This window comes from Scleropages formosus, chromosome 2 (genome assembly GCF_900964775.1).
Source record: "Scleropages formosus chromosome 2, fSclFor1.1, whole genome shotgun sequence".
Classification (NCBI taxonomy): domain Eukaryota; kingdom Metazoa; phylum Chordata; class Actinopteri; order Osteoglossiformes; family Osteoglossidae; genus Scleropages; species Scleropages formosus.
The window spans coordinates 4,905,451-4,923,965 of NC_041807.1; the positions used below are offsets into that span (position 1 = coordinate 4,905,451).

The 18,515-nt window shown below is 41.3% G+C and overlaps 1 protein-coding gene across 2 annotated transcripts; it reads right to left on the reverse strand.

Moving 5' to 3' along the window:
• Positions 1-1,443: 1,443 nt before the first annotated feature.
• mdm4 (MDM4 regulator of p53) lies at positions 1,444-14,045 on the reverse strand. Of its 2 annotated transcripts, XM_018758686.2 has the most exons (12): positions 14,015-14,045; positions 13,377-13,671; positions 13,126-13,223; positions 12,588-12,665; positions 12,044-12,177; positions 11,791-11,840; positions 10,827-10,891; positions 9,513-9,618; positions 6,598-6,758; positions 6,174-6,359; positions 5,805-5,873; positions 1,444-4,186 (listed from the first exon to the last, which is right to left on the reverse strand). In XM_018758686.2, the coding sequence occupies exons 3-12, from the start codon at positions 13,201-13,203 to the stop codon at positions 3,620-3,622; spliced, it is 1,494 nt and encodes a 497-aa protein (XP_018614202.1). In that variant the 5' UTR covers positions 13,204-13,223; positions 13,377-13,671; positions 14,015-14,045; the 3' UTR covers positions 1,444-3,619. The 2 variants fall into 2 exon arrangements, with proteins under 2 accessions (XP_018614202.1, XP_018614203.1); XM_018758687.2 differs by having other exon boundaries at positions 6,174-6,344; positions 13,377-14,032.
• Positions 14,046-18,515: the final 4,470 nt, after the last annotated feature.

Here is an 18,515-nt window from a genome sequence, read left to right on the forward strand (position 1 = left end):
GTGAGCCCAACTATATCTAGTTGGTATTTCTCAACCTCCCGCACCAGTTCCGGCTCCTTCCCTCCAGTGAGGTAACATTCTACGTGCCAAGAGCCAGTTTCTGTCACGAATTTATGCTCTATTATTATGCTACCCCTTTAGTTATGTCACATGTAATTGGGGTTCACGTGTATTCACTTATATTCACTTAGCTGTCATACAATCACCCCATGCTGACTGAAGCGGATGATCACTTGCTACGATGGACGAGATGAATTTGTAAACTGGGACATCGTTAACACTGTTACAATGTTAAAATTAGTTGTAAATTGACTTAAAAGTTTTGTTTTTTTAATCTAGAATGCCCAGGAGGTCCCCAACAAAGGTCTGTTGGGCACTCATCCTCGCAGACTGCAGTGGGTCCTCGTCCTCATGCTCCTGCTTGTGCTCACTGTGGGCTCTGTCCGAAATCTAGTTCATCTGCTTTGATGTCCTGCAGTAGAGCCTTCCTGTACCCTCATTCTGTGTCTTTAAATATCTGTTAAAATGTCTCCTGCCCATCTGCAAATCTACAAATGTTCAAATATATTAACACTGCATTTTATTGACTTGCTTAGTTTTAGTTTTTTTAAATGTAGTACAATGAAAGCAACTCACATCAACAGAACAGGTGTCAGAAAAATCCACTCAACAGGGGAATGGTACCACCTAATTCAATCACTTGCACTGTGTTTACTGCTTGCCTCCAGTGTCTGAGTTGTAGTGACGACAAAAACAATAAAATTAACTGAACAAAAATAAGTTTTAAAAAAAATCCATGTTTACTGGGTGAACTGTTCGAACCACGATCAAATAGGAATTTGTGAGGAAATTGTTTTATTCCATTTCATTCTAAGCCATTTTAGAATTGTATTGCAGGTCAGTTAAAATGTTATTCCTACAAAGTATTTTTATTTTATCTATAGCCAAGATTTTCACAGAAAATCCTGTGAACAATCTGTTAAGATTTTCTTCACTAAGCTTCTGTAAGAAAGGCAAGAGGCCAGAAGCTGACAAACATTAGAAACCCATTGATAGATTGGGTTAGGGATCAAGACTGAATAAGAAGTTGTGATCAAATGTTTATTTTCAGTTAAAATGCCAATACTAAAACTAATTTAAGTAATTTCTTAAAATTTCTTTCGTAAGAGCTTTGTTTTAAAACCTAAAGTGAACGTTTCAGAACGGAAGCATTAAAAACACTACAATTATATTTGTATTTTCCAAATATTTAGTAGTAACTTACATGTTAGTAATGCTTATTTATTGCAAAAAAAAATAAGTGTGACAAGCCACAGAACAGTGGAACTCAGGAAAACCACAAAATTAACTTTGAAAACATTATGCAACAGTCCAAGCCAGCTGCTTTATTGCTGGTTACCATGATAGAAAATGCAATGCAAAATATCACTTTCAACATCTGATACTTTATTGTAATATTTCATATAGCACCTACTTTAACAAAAGCACACTTCAAGATACACACTGAAAGAAGCCAATTTAAAAAAAAAAAAAAAAAAAAAAAAAAAAAATGGCAGTGTTGAGCATATCACATCCACCTTTCTTCTCGTTTGTCTTACACCAAGTGACAGAAAATGTGTCACATTAAAGAAAACAATGGAATGGAAAAGCTTACCATTATGCTGCAGCAGCCAGGAGGTTAAAAGCTGACAGTTATCCTGACAAATGCAAATCATATTGGTCTCACAACACTTTCCCAACGCACCCATTTCCACATTAGCTCAATGTGTTACTTTTGCTTTAAATATAATCAAACAGCACCTCAAATCAGAATATCCAAAATTCCATTTCAAACAAACAAGAATGTCAGCAACCATAATGCCACCTAGGGGACAAGATAGTGCATTATTTTTGATGGAAAACAAATGTGAGGACATTGTTTTCATTGTTATTCATGAATTACTGCAGTCACAACAATCAAAATCAAGGCTTTCAAAAGCATATGCATGAAGTGGCTTTAGTCTGTACGTGCCTTGCTTACAAACAGAAAAGCATTACAGGAGTATGTAAACTGACCACCACTTGATCCAATGAGCAGATGGAACTGCAACGTTTTACATTAAAACAAGAAATACTTAGTCATGTGGAGAGAGACTGTGTTTATCTTGTGTTTTAAACTCCTACTGCAATATGCAAGCTGTAAGTGCTGCTAGCAGAAAAAAGGACAAAACAGCGCAAGCCACAGATTTATGATTTTACAAATAACACAAATTTGGCAGTATATTAAAACTAGAAACTGTTGAAACAAAGTCAATCTACGTAAAAAGATAGAGGTCCGGCTATGAGGTCAGGCGGGACTATACTGCTGTGTAAGGAGTACGGTGAGCACATTGCCACACTGGTTGCGCTCACAGCCAGTTCACAGTGCCACTTACAAAACTTTACCGTCTTCTGGGTGTGCACCAAAGGACGCAATAAGCCAGGACTCTGCCTTAAGTGGCAAGTGAGGAGGCTAGGGCTGTTTAAATGACTTAATGGTATCAGTGCTGCAGCTCCACAATCTGCTGCTTCCTGCAAAGACAGTTACTTCCAATGAAGGGTTTCCAAAAAGCCAAAGAGCACATCAGCAAAGCAGACAATTTCATCATAGGCTATTGCAAATGAACCTTTCTCTTTACTGGCACCTGGCTGACTGCTGCTTTCTTGAAAAACACCTGCTGTAGGTCAACACTGGACCAAACTTTAAAACTCCAGACACTCCCCATTCATTAACAATGATTTTGTGGGCACAGGTAAATGAGACAACACAGAAAAAGAAATCTAAATTCTCTGCAGCTGCCTTTTCAGAAGAATTTTTAATTCCGGAGAGCACAAAGCAAAGTCCATCTTCCTGCCTCTGTACAGTTCCGAATATTTGTAAGGAACCTTTAATAAGACTGCTTTGGTCCAACATAACTCTTTCACCAATTTCCACACTAACACTGAAATTAAGGACCCAAAAAAAATCCCAAAATATGACAAAACTTCTTCAGACTGCCAACACAGCAGGAATGATAACACAGAAAAGGTTGCGACAAACAGAAAAATCGTTAAATCTGCAGTCTATTACATAAGAAATTAAATTTAAACTAAATCACCAATGACTGAAAAATGTTAAGTCAATGAGTTTGGGAACTGGAAACAAACTTAAAATGCTAAATGTTACAAATTGTTATTATGCATGGGGATAGACTAAGAAGGCAAAACAGATTAATTTATGGCACAGCTACTTGTTCATGCATGTAAATACAAGTTCTCAGACACCCTGTTTTTAGCCAATGTATGGTTGAGAGAAAAGGATCAAAATAAATCATGTTGTTGAATGCATTTCCAGTGTTACATTCATTTAGTACTATACACACAGACAAGAAAAGCTGCAAAGACATGAAGATGTTGTCCAAAAGAGGAAAAAAAGAATGAATAAATAAATAAATAAATAGCTCTGATCTTTTAAATTATGTTTTCTTCTATGTCAGGGATGACATATGAACAAGGGCTGTGATTGCATTCAAGTGCAACACAGATCACCGTGTACCCTCTGGCAGCTTTTCTACAAAATTAACATGGATAAAGGCATGTCTGGCACTCAGTGAAATCACTGCTATGCAATGAAGGTCTTAATGACCTTCTGGATGATCTGGCCACAACCAGGGCAGGGGGCTTGGAATTTATGCAGCTTGCGAGCACATGAGAAGCAGGTAAGTAGATGTGCAGTCCGCCCATGGATAATGTTGCCATTCCGCGGCCGGACACGGCACAGCCTGCAAGGCTCCAGCAGTGCCTCTGGCCGCTCATCCGTTTCCATGTCTAACGTGTCCTGGCTGTCTCCCTCGGAACTCTCGGGACCCTCCGAGCCTCCTCGTTGCAAACTGCTTGAGGGCACCAAGCGGGCCTTTCCTTTGCCCAAGGGGAGCCGACGGTCAAAGGAGTTATGGGAAGGGAGTACCACAGGGTCAGAGACAGTGCGCTGGCAGTCAGGCACATCTACACCATCACCACACTCATTTTTTCCTGGACCCTTTATGGTGCTAGGAAGGTCAAGGAGGGAGACAGAATGGGCAGGACGGGGGCAGTCCTTGTACCAGTCCCGACGCAGTGCCCAGCAGCGGACACAGTAGCGCTGCAGCGGAGAGTTGTATTTGCGGCACTCGGTGCACTGCCATGCATCCTGGAACAGACAAATACACACACTTTTGTAAAGTGTCTTCACATGGTATGCAAGGAGAGCACAACAGCAGAGAAATTCTTTAGCTGTGGCTCAGCTCTACAACAGTATCGTAGGAATTTTAATACACTAATTCTCATATTAGAAGCTGTTGAGTTGCTTTTTTTCCTGAAACTACAGACATTCGCCAATGTATCAAAACCCGTGGGCTTCCGCGGCTGGTGTCATCAGGGAGCTACCACGTCTTGCAGATGCCATTAAGTACACTCACCCTCATCAAACACTCCAGTTCACATCTAGCTTTTACAAGATGTGGCAGCTCTCTGATGATGCTTCCAACAGTGGAAGCAAAACATGGGAACCAGTGTCCTATACGGCGTTGTCGAATCCAGAAGCGTTAAACCCTCAGTCATTTTCCAATGTATTTTCAGTTGCATTTTCTTCTGTTATATAATTGTTAAAATTTGTCTGGGGAGGAACAATTGTGACCCATTGTTATGCATCCAGCTGTACTCACCCAAAAAGAACAGAAGTGTGAGACTAGATAATTTTAACGCATTTCCACAGTGTTTAGAACACAAGCCTAGTATTCAGAAATATTTGTGATGGAAAAATACTATGTTTATTAACTGGAAAATGTATTTTATTTGTCATTTTAATTAAGTTATAAATTTAATGTAATTCAAAATGAATATCAAAAAGTCTTAAGAGTATATTATTTATTACAGCTATATATTATACATAGGGAGGCGCGGTGGCGCAGTGGGTTGGACCGGGTCCTGCTCTCCGGTGGGTCTGGGGTTTGAGTCCCACTTGGGGTGCCTTGCGACAGACTGGCGTCCTGTCCTGGGTGTGTCCCCTCCCCCTCCAGCCTTGCGCCCTGAGTTGCCGGGTTAGGCTCCGGTTCCCCACGATCCCGTATGGGACAAGCAGTTCAGAGAATGTGTGTGTGTGTGTGTGTGTGTGTACACACACACACACACACACACACACACACACACACACACACACACACACACAGTGGTGCTTGAAAGTGTGCCAATCAGGATCGATACAATATTGTCACCCATACAAAGAATGAAGATGTACCAAAGACAAGCTTAACCATTTCTCAAGAGCCTCAGGCACATGAGTACAGTGGTGCTTGAACATTTGTGAAACCTTTAGAATTTTATTTCTGCATAAATATAACATAAAATGTGATCAGATTTTCATGCAAGTCCTAAAACTAAATGAAAAAGTGTAATGTTTATTGGCATTTGTTTACCTGGGTTCTCGTCTCATTTTAGGACTTGCGAAAAATCTGATCACCAAATCATATTTGGTTCAAAAATACAGAACAAACTAATTCACCAACAGATACTTATTTTCACCTGTAATAAGTTAGGACTATGGTCTGTAGTATGCATGCAAATACGCACTTTTAAAAGATGAAAACACAGGGGAAAAAGGCAGATGTTTTCCTCTCATGTTAAACTGTAGAAGTGTTCTAAAGTTGACTATACTTTAATGCATCACTTGTATGCTTTGCTATTCTGAAATAGGTTACAGTATGAATAAATCACATGTATAGCACAACACTGGTGACTGGAGCAGCACACACAACCTGCCAGAGACTGACCTGAATGGAGATCTCAGTATCTGTGTCATCGCTCAAGCACTGTGAATCCTCATCCAGCTCCTCAAGCATCTGAAACAATACACAAGGTTCAGTCTAGGTGTCAAGCTGACATACTGCTGGGCTACGCATGGACAGGTTTCCATACTTTCACACATCATGCAACTGAAGCAAATTGACTTAAAATTTCCAAGTCCCAAATGTCTTTGTAAGATGAGGGCCATGTTCTCAAGTAACATATTTAACCAGGTCTTTCAGCATTGTCCAGTCTAAAAGTGTTTTTGGATAGAACACTTAAAAACAATGAAATGTGGCCAACTAAAAATATCAATATCTTTGCGACATTATGACATAAGAGACACTACAGCCTACCTCCTTATCCTCCCTTTCAGCCTTGACTCCCTCCTCCTCCTCCTGCAGCTCCCAATCACTGCCTTGCTCCAGTGCTGCCTCCTTCATCTCCACGCTCACTTGCTCACTCTCTGCTTCATTCAGGAACCAGAGGTCATCGGTTGTGTCCGACACAATGGCAGTGTCCTCGTCCTGCCCAAGGGACAACTGTCTCCTCAGTCTAGTTGTGTGGCTGACACCCAGAAACTCTTCTGCACTTGGCTAACTCAGTAACCAAAGTGATTAGTCCTGAACTTGGTCTGTTTTATGCCATTAGGTCTCCATTGTTTTACACAGTGCAGAAAAACTTCTATAAAGATGTATCACTATGAAAAGTAGAGGCCAAGATGCAGCAGACATCAATGATGAACAGCGAGGCTTACAAAGCATGTTAACACAATCTTACTTGATTGGTGTGGATGTCTGTAGAGCCATTACTCTTTCGCCCATAGTTGCTGCGAAGATTACCCAGAAACCACCAGGGCAACCCAGACAGATCCCACTCCTCCAAATTAACATCCAGCTTAGGCCGCTTGCATGCAGACCTAGGAACTCCATCAAGTGATTCTAGGACACAGAGGATAAAAACCTGTCTCAAAATGGTGATAGATTCCAGAATTCCCTTTTAAGCTGTAACTATGCTTTGCAGCAAAAGATCAATGTATGATGTCCCCCCAACAAAGAACTGCTTATTTGTTTCACCCTGTACTCCCCAAATGCATTCAGACCACAAACAGGTTACAACAAAAAACTACTACAATACCTTTAAAAAAAAAAAAACCCACACCCATCCTTCATTCAACGAGTATTCAGTATATGAACTCTGAAGGTAGTATTTTGTGTTTGGGAAATATATCTTCCATAAGTATTAAGCCCATACCTTGCATAATGAAGTGAATTCATTCCCCATTGCGAGGGGGTGGAATTACTATTATTTCTTATGGGAGAACTTTATTTCGGATGAAAAATGTGACTAAAAATTTATTAAAATGCCAAACTAAGATGCCAACAATTATGAAACCAAAATTTTATAAAACCTGTTAGAGAAATGACTGATTTCTATCATCAATTATGTAAATTTTTAAAATTAGTACTATGGATTTGTGTAGGGCAGAATAATTCAGGACTCTACAACCTTTAAACCACAAAAGCTAACTTTTCTGAGTACTGCAGTGGAAGGCTAAGAGGCGAGTGTGGTACCATCTTTCAACATTTAAAGTGCTTAATGATCTCGAACTTCTCTTTTATGTTCAAGTTATGGTTGCCTTTACAGGTAACATTTATATTTTTCTTTAAATCAGAAGATTGCTGTTTCACAGTGTAGTATTTGATGTAAATGCCAAAAACTAAACCTTTTTGTATAACACCTCCCTGGAATTCATATTTTTGTTTTGTGTTTCTATTGTTAAAATGCAGAAAACTTAGTTACACCTGTTGCATTCAGTTCCCAAGGCTGCAGGTCAAAAATTCACCTACTGCTATAGTACCCTAGAGCAAAGTACTTGCCCTAAATTGCTCCAGTAAAATTACTCATCTGTATAAATAGGTAATTTATGATGTTAAAGTACCTAATAAGTCACTTTGTAAAAACGCATCAGCTAAATGAACAAATATTTAAATAACCGATTAATATTTGCCTGCTTATACAGTTTGCTTCTTAAAGTCAGTATTCAATAAGCTTTTTGAGTTGTTTACCATAAGTCATGTTGGGTTAGTTTGAGACTGGGGTGATTTCAATGGAAAAATTAACCATGTTAAATGAGGGATGGATGTACTTAGTTTTGTTATGCAAGAATAAAATCCACTTGGTCTGCAGAGCAAAAGACACAGTAAACTGAATAAAATACCTTTTGAGGACGTGTGAATGCATAATGAGGCAAATATGCCATCATACAGAAAGATAAGCTCATTATTTTTTAAAGAAAACCAAAAGCAGTTTTTCATTGCATGTAACCCCCATTAAACAGAGGTATAGTAGTACTTTGACCCCTTTGGAACGAGAATTTGCCCACCGGAGTAAATTCACAGAACAAACTTAACAAAAAATGCAAAGTAAAAACAGTTTTAAGATTTACAGACTACACAATGTAGTAAGATTGCTCCAAGCTTGTTTTATTCGGAACCTTGAATACTTGCAACAGGCCCAGCGTCTGAACCCACACCAGGCCCACTGGGAACTGTTCTTTACCCAGTTTAACTTCACAGTGTTTTAAAGGCCAGGGACAAAGAACATCAAGGCTGATGCCTTGTCCCATATGTCCCGAAAGTTTTAAAAAAAAAAAAAATTGTCAAGTTTTATCTTGAAAGTTAAAAACTTTTGTCTTTGCCTACTGACTTACAGTTTTAATGGCACACACAACTTTGCTAATAATTACCTAAGAAGCAGTTGCTGGCATTCAAGTGTGTAGATCATACTACAATATAAGAAATACATAATGAGAGGTACCTTAAGCACATCTCTGGAATCTGGTTACTAAGAACTAACAAATGCTCTGAAAAGAAGAACTTGAACACTACATTTATTCATTAAGTTAACACTTCTCCAAAGTGACTTACGATGTTAAGTCACTTACAATTATTTAACCATTTATACAGCTGGATAATTTTACTGGAGCAATTTAGGGTCAGTACCTTACTCACGGGTATTACAGCCAGAGGCGAGATTTGAACCCATGATCTTTATGTCCAAAAACAGCAGCTCTAACCACTGCACTACCAGTTGTCCCCATGAAATATGTCACCACCAACACCATGGTCTGTGAATATTTCCTGGACAAGCCAGAGACTACATTTGTTTTATTTAGCAGATGCTTTTATCTCCAAAGTGACTTCCAAGAAACTCTAGTGTTACCAGCTCATACCTTTATTCACCAAGGTTACTTACAATGCTCGTACTGTATAATAGTACACTCTTTGTTTCTTTACCTGATGCATTTGTTTTTCCTTGTCTTATAGCTGTGTTAAAGTGCTCTGTGTCACTGCATGAGAAGAGCGCTGTATAAAAATAAACTGAGTTGAACAGTAATGTTCAGTATTGTACACTACTTACAATGGGTCACTCATCCATACATCAGTGGAACGCACTCTATCACTCACACACTATGGATAAACCTGAACAGCATGTCTTTGGACTGAAGGAGAAAACCAGAGCACCTGGTGGAGACCCATGCAGACGTGGGGAGAACATGCAAACTCCACACAGGCTGAGTGAGGATCAAACCCATGCCCTATTGTACCACCTAGGTGTCATGACAGCAGTGGTACTCGCTGCGCCACGGTACTGGCGAAGACTAAGATGGATGGTGGCACTGGATTCCATACCTCCATCTGGCTCCCTCTGCCGACGTTGTGAGGTAGCCGACGTAGCAGAAGTGCTTGCCCCAGCAGTGGTTGGAGACTGATACGGCTTGGATGGGCCACTGGAGGCCTGTATAAGCACAGAGAGTGTGAGTGAACAACCGTACCATGGTGGGCATGTGGGGGAGGAGCAGCATCTTCACACCAGAGGCCGCATAAAAGATGACATAGAAGCGAGGGACTCGGAGAACCCACGTACCAGAAGGGGGAAACTACTGAATATCTATTCTTCATGTGAAAATCAAAGCAATATGGAGCATTACAGTGAAATACTGTCTGCACCCCCCCAATCTAGTACTAGCACTTTGTTGTTTACTCAGTAATAAGTTATTTTTCCCTGCACAATGACAGGCCAAAATAAAATTGAGCATTTTTTAAAAATAAAAATAATAAAAAAAAAAAAGCGCAAATATTCTTCGGATGAAATTCACCATTGTATTATTTCAACCACTGTCTTCAATCCCCAGCCGTAAGTCTCACCCAAAAGTGAAGATATTTATAAAATTTACATTGAAAAACTACAATACAGCTACACTAAATCATATACTTACACTAGACTAATAAATTAATCAGTGAAAAACATGCCTAAACCCAGAATTACAAATGCATCAAGAATTCTGGGTGAGGGGTTGAATTTGGTTTTCAGACAAGAGAGGTGGGGGGGGCCTGTGGTTGGAAGAGAAGCTGCAACTCCCCCAAGGGAGTGGATGTAGCAGAGAAGGAGACTCTGAGCAACAAACAGAGACATGAACTCTGTCCCCCACCTCAAAGGCTAATCTGGTGGCTTCTCCCCAAGACCACCAGGGCAGCCCACAGGTGGGAAAGTACAGAGACGGTGCCACTCTGTACAGGTATACCAGTGGAGACAGTCGCCCCCTCTTTCAGGGCAAACAAATCTGAGCTGAAAAAAGCTACAGCAAGCTGCTGCTGCTGCTGCAATTGGTACTACTTGGTTGTTTATAGTCTTTTTTTTTTTTTTTTTTTACTGGGAAAAAAGTTCACTTTACAAGATTTTAGAATACCAACATGGCAAATGTGTATTGGGCACAAAAAGTGCCTTTATCGCCACAAAGAAATACAATTAAAACCTCAGAGTAATTCATGAAAGGAAAAGTGAGTAAAGATTTTTAAACAATCTAAATTGATTTGAAAACTGTAGCTGAGAGGAAAAAATACATTCTGTCAGGAGGTAAAGTTCCCTGCCCCAAAACCAGACTGTGTTTGCCCTGAAAAAGGGGTCGAGTGCAGTTTCTCCGCAGCACCATGCTGGAGTTTTACCTGACCAGGATCTTCACTCGCAGGCTCATTACAATCCTTGCCGACAGAAAGAGTCTTTGCAGCGTCTGCGTTTCAAATAAGACACAGTAACACAAAAAACCCTCCAGGCAGTTACTCTTCACACACAGCAGTAACCCCGCATCACTCATCGCGCTGTGAGACGTAGAAGGTTCCCATGGTGAGGAGGTGAAGATTAAACCCCATGGAACACAACCGCCACTCTCTTCTTCTAGCACCTGGCAAACTTACCAAGCACCAGCCTCAACACCCGCATCCACACCACACACTGCCTGTCTCACATGGCCCACAGCTGGGCATGGCTGGGGCATAGGCAACAAAGAGAGAGCCAGGTTTACAACAAGACAAAGGGACTTACTAGATGCTACACTACAGCACCTCTGTTTGATTTAGTCCTGTCTATCAATAAATGACTCAAAAGGTTCATATCTTGAAAAAGCAACAAGAATTGATTCAACATCAATGAAGATGTTCAAATGGCCAATTACTGGTGTGTGAGATAATGCACAGACATACAGGTGAGCATGCCCACACACTCTCCAAGCCAAGCAAACAAAGTTTAAAATAACGCTGGTGTATCATGTCAAAACATCAAGAAAGCATATAACGTAACATAACAGTAATTTTATTACCGGTTAAATATCAACGGCTCCATTACTGGTTAAGTAATTTAAATAACACGCTACTCATTTCAACTGTGGTAATGTTTATATTAACTGTACCAGTTAAATTAGCATTCAGACTGATCATTTACAAAGGTAGATCTGTTACAGCTTTGGTAAACTCTATATGCATATAGATCAGACAAATACAATCAGGCAACTTGATTTAAAAGTACCGAACTTCAATATGACAACAGAATGAATTTGCAAGTTCCCAAAATAGCCCACATCACGTGAATGCTTATAAACACATCAACAAATGAAATCCCACAAGCATTGCTTACCTGTACTATTCAGGATGATGAGATTTTTTTTCAGCATTTCATAAACTGGACTGCAAATTGTAGAAGAGATATTTCATCTTTAATAAAAGAAATATGTTGCAAAGCCAGTGATATGAACAATCACGGAATAGTAAGAAACACAAATGACATTATAAAGAGGGAAACAACGTTTTGCATGTATGCATAAAGCATTTTCGGACTGAGTGGTCTCCGGGCATGCACAGAAATGCCCTGGTCCAGCTGTAGGACTCACCTGGGGTTTTTGACAGAGAAGCTCTCTACCTCCAGTAGCTCTCCAAGGGGGTCATCCTGGCAGTGCACAATGTGCTGCCGTTGCTTGTCGTATAACTGTTTCCCCATGATGTACTGGCCCAAGTAGTGCATCACCTGTCACCCATAAACAATTTTATGCAATATTCTGGCATCTTCAGAACTCATGTCTACATACCATAATACCTTATATGCATCTTGTTTTTAAAATATATAGACATAATTTAATACACTTTTTAAACATTCAGCTCACAACCTGTAAAGAGAAAAACTGAAAAAGTTGTTTCACTTTGTGGGTAACACTTGGAACAATTTTTGCCTTACATCACATACAGTCCCCAATTGCAATATGAATGTAGCCCATAACTGACAGTATTTAAAAAAAAAAAAAAAAAAAACACACCACACAAGGATGTCTACACTAATAAAACTCCACAAGACCTCCAATCACCAAATTACCGGTACAGTTAAATTCCATTACCATGACAACTAGCTGAGGCCAGTGTGAAACTCTGGGCTCTACAAACCTCCTTCAGTGTGAAGGTTTCCTCCTGGGCCCCAGCCACACGCAAAAGCTGAAGCAGAGGTGCCTTCGGCTGAACCTGCTGCATGAGACAAGAAAAAGCAAGTGATAAGAGAGAAAGACAATTTTCTTGTAGAATTTACACACAAAAACCATAATTTACCAAAACACGCAAAAAAAAAAAGTCACCATACTCATTGACATTTAACATACAAGTAAAATACAAGATACTCAGGGTTCCGAGTATCATCTCATGTAATTAAGCAATAAAACAGACCTAATAAAATCTTGCATAATTCCACAGCCTGCATTAAAAAGACAAATTAACAGGTGGGTAATTCATTTGGCACTGCAGTATTGATATTTTGTTTGAATAATATGAGAGAGGGAGAAAAAAAAAAAAAAAAAAAAAAAAAATCAGCTCAAGGGAAGCTTTGTGCAGCTGACTATTCCTAATGATGCATTAAATATACTTCTTTCTGACATTTGCATTAAATAGAGACATGAACAACAGTGTAAAAGAGTTACGCAGAAAACTTTACCTGTGTCCCATCTCCTGGCAGTAATCTGCATGCTGAATTGGCTCCTGGATACTGGGAGGTGGCTGACAATGTGGTCATATTGGTCGGACACTGAGATTCTAAGAAACACACGTGGTCAGGAACAAAAAAAAAAAAAAAAAAAACCCATCATTTGAAAATTATAAATTTTGCCAGTTAAGGGAATAAAACAACCGCAGTGAGATAAAGGAATGAGACCGAAACATGTCACAATATGCACACTTGCTACTTACTTCGTCGCTACAGTACGCTGTGGAAGGGGGGCGCCATGGCTGCAGAGCTGCGCTGGACAGCGGCTCTCAATGTTCGAAACGCAGCAGCAGCAGCACTTTACACGGAATGTTCGCTCCTGCCTAAACACACAAGCGGCTCTTGGCTGCGCAGCAAAGGCACGAGGTATCGGTTATTTCGCAAGAGGTGCCCGCCCGTCTTGTTCGGCGAGTAGCTTGTAACGCAGCGCGCGCACAACAACGCCCTTCTCCGCTCGTCATCTGTCACCTCACGACATGCGGAGAGCCTGCAACAATTCTTGGAAAGAAGCGGTGGAGGAAATATAATAGTAACGATAAGACAACTCTATACCCCCTATTTTAATATCACTTCTGAAATAAGCTTAAATAAAAAAGTTTACTCTCCTAAATTTACTTTCCGCGTATATTCTCTGCGCCCATCTTAGGTGTTGCTGTTGACGTCACATCCAGTCTCGCTCACTTTCGTTTAATGATTTGTCCTTGTTGAACTATTTCCCCAAATTCCTCTGATTAAATATGCCGTTCTACTTCATTATAGATTCTGGTTATTTCGAAGACGTGATTACGTGAACATTACACATAGCAGAACACAAATTTAACTTCATCAGACGTTAACGAACCTGGTGACAGGAAGGAAGCACTTTGGCACGTGATCCGATTTTTAACATGGCGGAATAGTTTTTCCGGGGCGTTTTTGAAATCAGGGCTTCTGATTGGTTATAAATTTTAGCCATCACAGCTGAAGGATGGAAGTTTGACCTGCTTCACCTGCTGCTGTAGTACCCTTAAGCAGATAAAGAAGTAACAGATATTTCTCTGCAGTTAAATGATATTGCAATTAAAAAAATGTCAGGGAAAGAATCAAGTAGATATCGATTTCAGCATGTTTTCTTGTTCCACCAGAAATTACACCCCACATCAGACACACTGCTGTATATGAAATCACACATACACACACACAAACACACACACTGCCTGAAGCTGCTTGTCCCGAGTGGGTGGCCGCAAGCTAGAGTCTAGCCTGGCAGCGCAGGGCTGGAGGGGAAGGGGATGCACCCAGGACAGGACGCCAGCCCATCGCAAGGCACCCCAAGCAGGGCTCAAACCCCAGACCCACTGGAGAGCAGGCCCTGGCCAAACCCGGTGCACCACCATGCCCCCCTATATGAAATTACATATTTCATTATTGAATAATTCCAAATCCACATTAACTGAAAAAGCATTAAATAAACACATTTGTGAACATTCAACACAATTTCCCAAAGATGTGAACATTTCAAACTTATTTATTTTTAATTGCATTTTCTTCACCTTTTCTTTTTTCTGTTGTCTTTGTTGTAGAGCAAAAATGGCCTGCATTCCTCCTCTCTGCAGCAAAACACATTCAGGTAGAATGCAAATTCAAGCTTCAAAGGAAGGGGGAGCAAGTGGCTCACAGAGAAATTACAGGCAGCGTGTTTTCAAAATTTATTTTTGCTGTACCCAGAAACTACCCTTGAAATAAGCAGAATTTCCAAACAGTATAGTATATCACCATTTTGACTCCAAACTTAAATGAACCGGATTTTAATAAATATGTTTATGTAATGCATTGATGGCTTCCTTGTGGCAACTTTTATGAAGTTTAACATGAGACACACAGTTGGCATAGAAGGTGAACCACTTATTTCATTTTTCTCATGCAATACATCTTAACACTACATCTCACTCTCCTTTGTTTTATTCTCTTGAGCCACTTGGTGTGCAATGGACACAGTGTCACTGCACTGCCATGTGTATATAAAACAGAACTCAGCACATCGAACAGGTGGTTGTGGAAGTGAAGGATTTTTTTTTCCATTTTAAAGTACTTTAATTTTGCTTCATCCTAATAAAAGGTAATAAACTGGCATCAAGTGTTGTATCCTGTGTCACGTTTGGTTGTTTCCAGTATAGAGTAACTCAGAGCCTACACTGTATGAGCTGTTGATCAAAATAAAATAAATTCTAAAGTCTAGCAAATTTTCAGTTCATTTTAGGGTTGTCTGATATTAACAGTATCACAACCAGCCCCACATCAAAAACTGAACAAGAAGCTGTTCACAGAAATGCAGTACAACCCAATGAAATATGTATTCCAATCCCTACATCCTTAAAGAGGGAAACTGTCCATTAGTGCAGACCCAAAGACAGTATTATCATTCACATTCTGAACACCTCACAGAACCTGGCATGAAGTGATAGCCAGGCAGGTCAAAACCCTCAGAATTAGATTGAAGAATTTGTCAGAATGTTGTAAAATCCATTATCCCAAAAAATCCTCCCAGATATACCACATACAATATCTCAGTGTATCAAAAATTAGTCAGGTGGCAGCATGACATTTTAGAATAGTTTAATGAGATTTATTGAACAAAATTAACATTTTGAATTTATACTTAATTGTAGGTTCCTTTTCCATTATATAATTTCAAGATGTATAATCTCCTAACTCTGAACTTGAGCAAGTGGAGCACTGATTTAATTTAAGTGAATCCAGAAAATTGCTTTGATAGTTTTTTATGGGATTTTTGATAACATACCGCAAGCAAAATTGTCCTTTTTTAGCTATTGAAATAAACCTTACAGGTATTTTGTGCCTCTTACAGAGATTAGGTCACCATTTAAGAAAGCAAAGAAGCAAGGGTTGATTTTTTTTTCTTTTCCCTAGGCCTCCTAGCAATCTGAAATGCTGTTGATAGTCCAGTCCCACCCAGCTGAATTTGTGAGATTGTGAGATAATAAAAAAAGGTCTCCTGGAGAATGTGGTTCAATCTGACCAACCACATAAAAATGGGTTTCCAATTAGTAGCACCAGAGCCATAACAGCCTGTAGAAACTTCCTCTTCCATGGCCTTTTTGATATAATATTGTTTTAAAAAAATCTTTGTAGGCATAGAGCCTAGTGTTTGATTAAACAAATATAACAAACAAGTGCTAAGGATCCATTCATTTTCTTTCCCGCTTGTCCTAGTAGGGTCGTGGTGGCAGCACAAGTAAACAGAACGTTTACCCTCCTTGGAATAGGATCACCGGGACCTACGCCTGGAGCCAGGCCTGGGGGTAGTGTTCCTAGGCGAGCGCCTGGTGGTCGGACAGCCCATGTAACCTGGTCAGGCTCAGCCAAAAAAGGCAACGTGGGGGGGCCATGTGGGCCACCACTCACAAGGTCCAACATGGGGGTTGGGTGCGATGGACAGGGCCCCACCTACAGACTCTATAGTCCTGCTGGGGGACTTCAACGCTCACATTGGCAATGACTGGGAGATCTGGCGGGGGGTGATTGGGAAGAACAGCTTGCCCGATCTGAACCCGAATGGTGAAATGTTATTCGACTTCTGTTCTAATCATGGTTTGTCCATAACAAACACCATGTTCGAAAACAAGGATGCTCATAAATGTATTTGGTACCAGAGCTCCTTGGGCCAAAGGTCAATGATCGACTTTGTAGTCCTTTCTTCTGACTTGAGGCCACATGTTCTGGACACTCCGGTGAAGAGAGGTGCTGAGCTGTCAACTGATCACCATCTGGTGGTGAGTTGGATCAGATGGCAGGGAAAACTGATGGACAAACAAGGCAGGCCCAGGCATTTAGTGAAGGTGTGCTGGGAACGACTGTCAGAGGACCTTGTCCGGAATGATTTTAACTCACACCTCCGGGAGAGCTTCTCCCATGTCCTGGAAGAGGTAGGGTACATGGAGTTTGAATGGACCCTGTTCAAAACCTCCATTGTGGAAGCAGCCAGGCACAGCTGTAGCCAAAAGCTTGTTGGTGCCAGCCAGGGCGGCAAGCCGAGAACCTGCTGGTGGACACCGGTGGTGAGGAAAGCCGTCAAGCTGAAGAAGGAGGCCTTTAGGGTCTGGTTGTCTCGGGGGCTCCGATACCGGCAGGCAAAAAGGCAACAGCGGCTGCGGTTGCATAAGCAAAATCCGGGGCATGGGAGGAGTTTGGAGAGACTATGGAAAATAACTATCAGTTGGCTTCAAAGAGGTTCTGGAGAACCATCCAGCAGCTCAGAAGGGGTTGAAGAAGCTTCGCTCAGACTGTGCTCAGCAAGAGTGGAGAAACTCTGACGTCTGATGAGGAAATTGTCAGGAGGTGGAGGGAGCATTTTGAGGAACTCTTAAACCCGAGAGATATGCCTCCCTTACAGGACTCAGGGCCAGAGGCTTCCAGGCTGTCAGAATCAAGTTCCCTGGTGGAAGTCACTGAGGTAGTTGGTAAGCTTTACGGTGGCAGAGCACCGGGGGTGGATGAAATTCGCCTGGAACTGCTTAAGGCCCTGGATGTTGTAGGGTTGTCATGGCTGACACGCCTCTGCAATGTTGCATGGACCTCGGGGACAGTGCCTTTGGATTGGCAAACTGGGGTGGTGGTCCCTATCTTTAAGAAAAGGGACTGGAGAGTATGTGCCAAGTATCAGAGTATCACACTTCTCAGCCGCCCTGGGAAAGTCTATGCCGGGGTGCTGGAGAGGAGGCTCTGGCTGATAGTTGAACCTCGGATTGAAGAGGAACAATGCAGATTCCGCCCTGGCCGTGGAAGAGTGGACCAGCTTTTTACTCTCTCACAGATAATTGAAGGGGTATGGGAGTTCTCTAATCCAGTCTACATGTGTTTTGTGGACTTGGAGAAGGCCTATGACTGTGTTCCCCAGGAAATTCTGTGGGAGATGCTCAGGGAGTATGGGGGTACCAGGGTCACTACTGCGGGCCATTCGGTCTCTGTACACGCGGAGTGAAAGTTGTGTCCGCACACTCGGCATTAAGTCAAGCCCATTCAATGTGGGTGTTGGACTCCGCCAAGGTTGTGCCTTGTCTCCACTCCTGTTTGTGGTCTTCATGGACAGGATATCAAGGCACAGTCAAGGACAGGAAGGTATTCTACATGGGAGTCGGAAGGTGACATCTCTGCTTTTTGCAAATGATGTTGTCCTTTTGATACCGTCACATGGTTGCCTCCAACACGCACTGGAACAGTTTGCAGCCGAGTGTGAAGAGGTTGGGATGAGGATCAGCACCTCAAAGTCTGAGTCCATGGTTCTCTCTGGAGGAAGTTGCGGGGCACAGGGGTGGCTGGGCCTCTCTGCTCTCCCTCTTGCC

What these genes read in the sequence shown, in the direction of transcription:
- mdm4 (XM_018758686.2), bottom strand. Translation starts at nt 13,203, where the DNA reads ATGACCACATTGTCAGCCACCTCCCAGTATCCAGGAGCCAATTCAGCA. An exon ending in TTCTCTGTCAAAAACCCCAG is followed by an intron (nt 11,841 to 12,043) that starts GTGAGTCCTACA and finishes TACAATTTGCAG; the next exon opens with TCCAGTTTATGAAATGCTGA. An exon ending in CATCATCCTGAATAGTACAG is followed by an intron (nt 10,892 to 11,790) that starts GTAAGCAATGCT and finishes TTTGAAACGCAG; the next exon opens with ACGCTGCAAAGACTCTTTCT.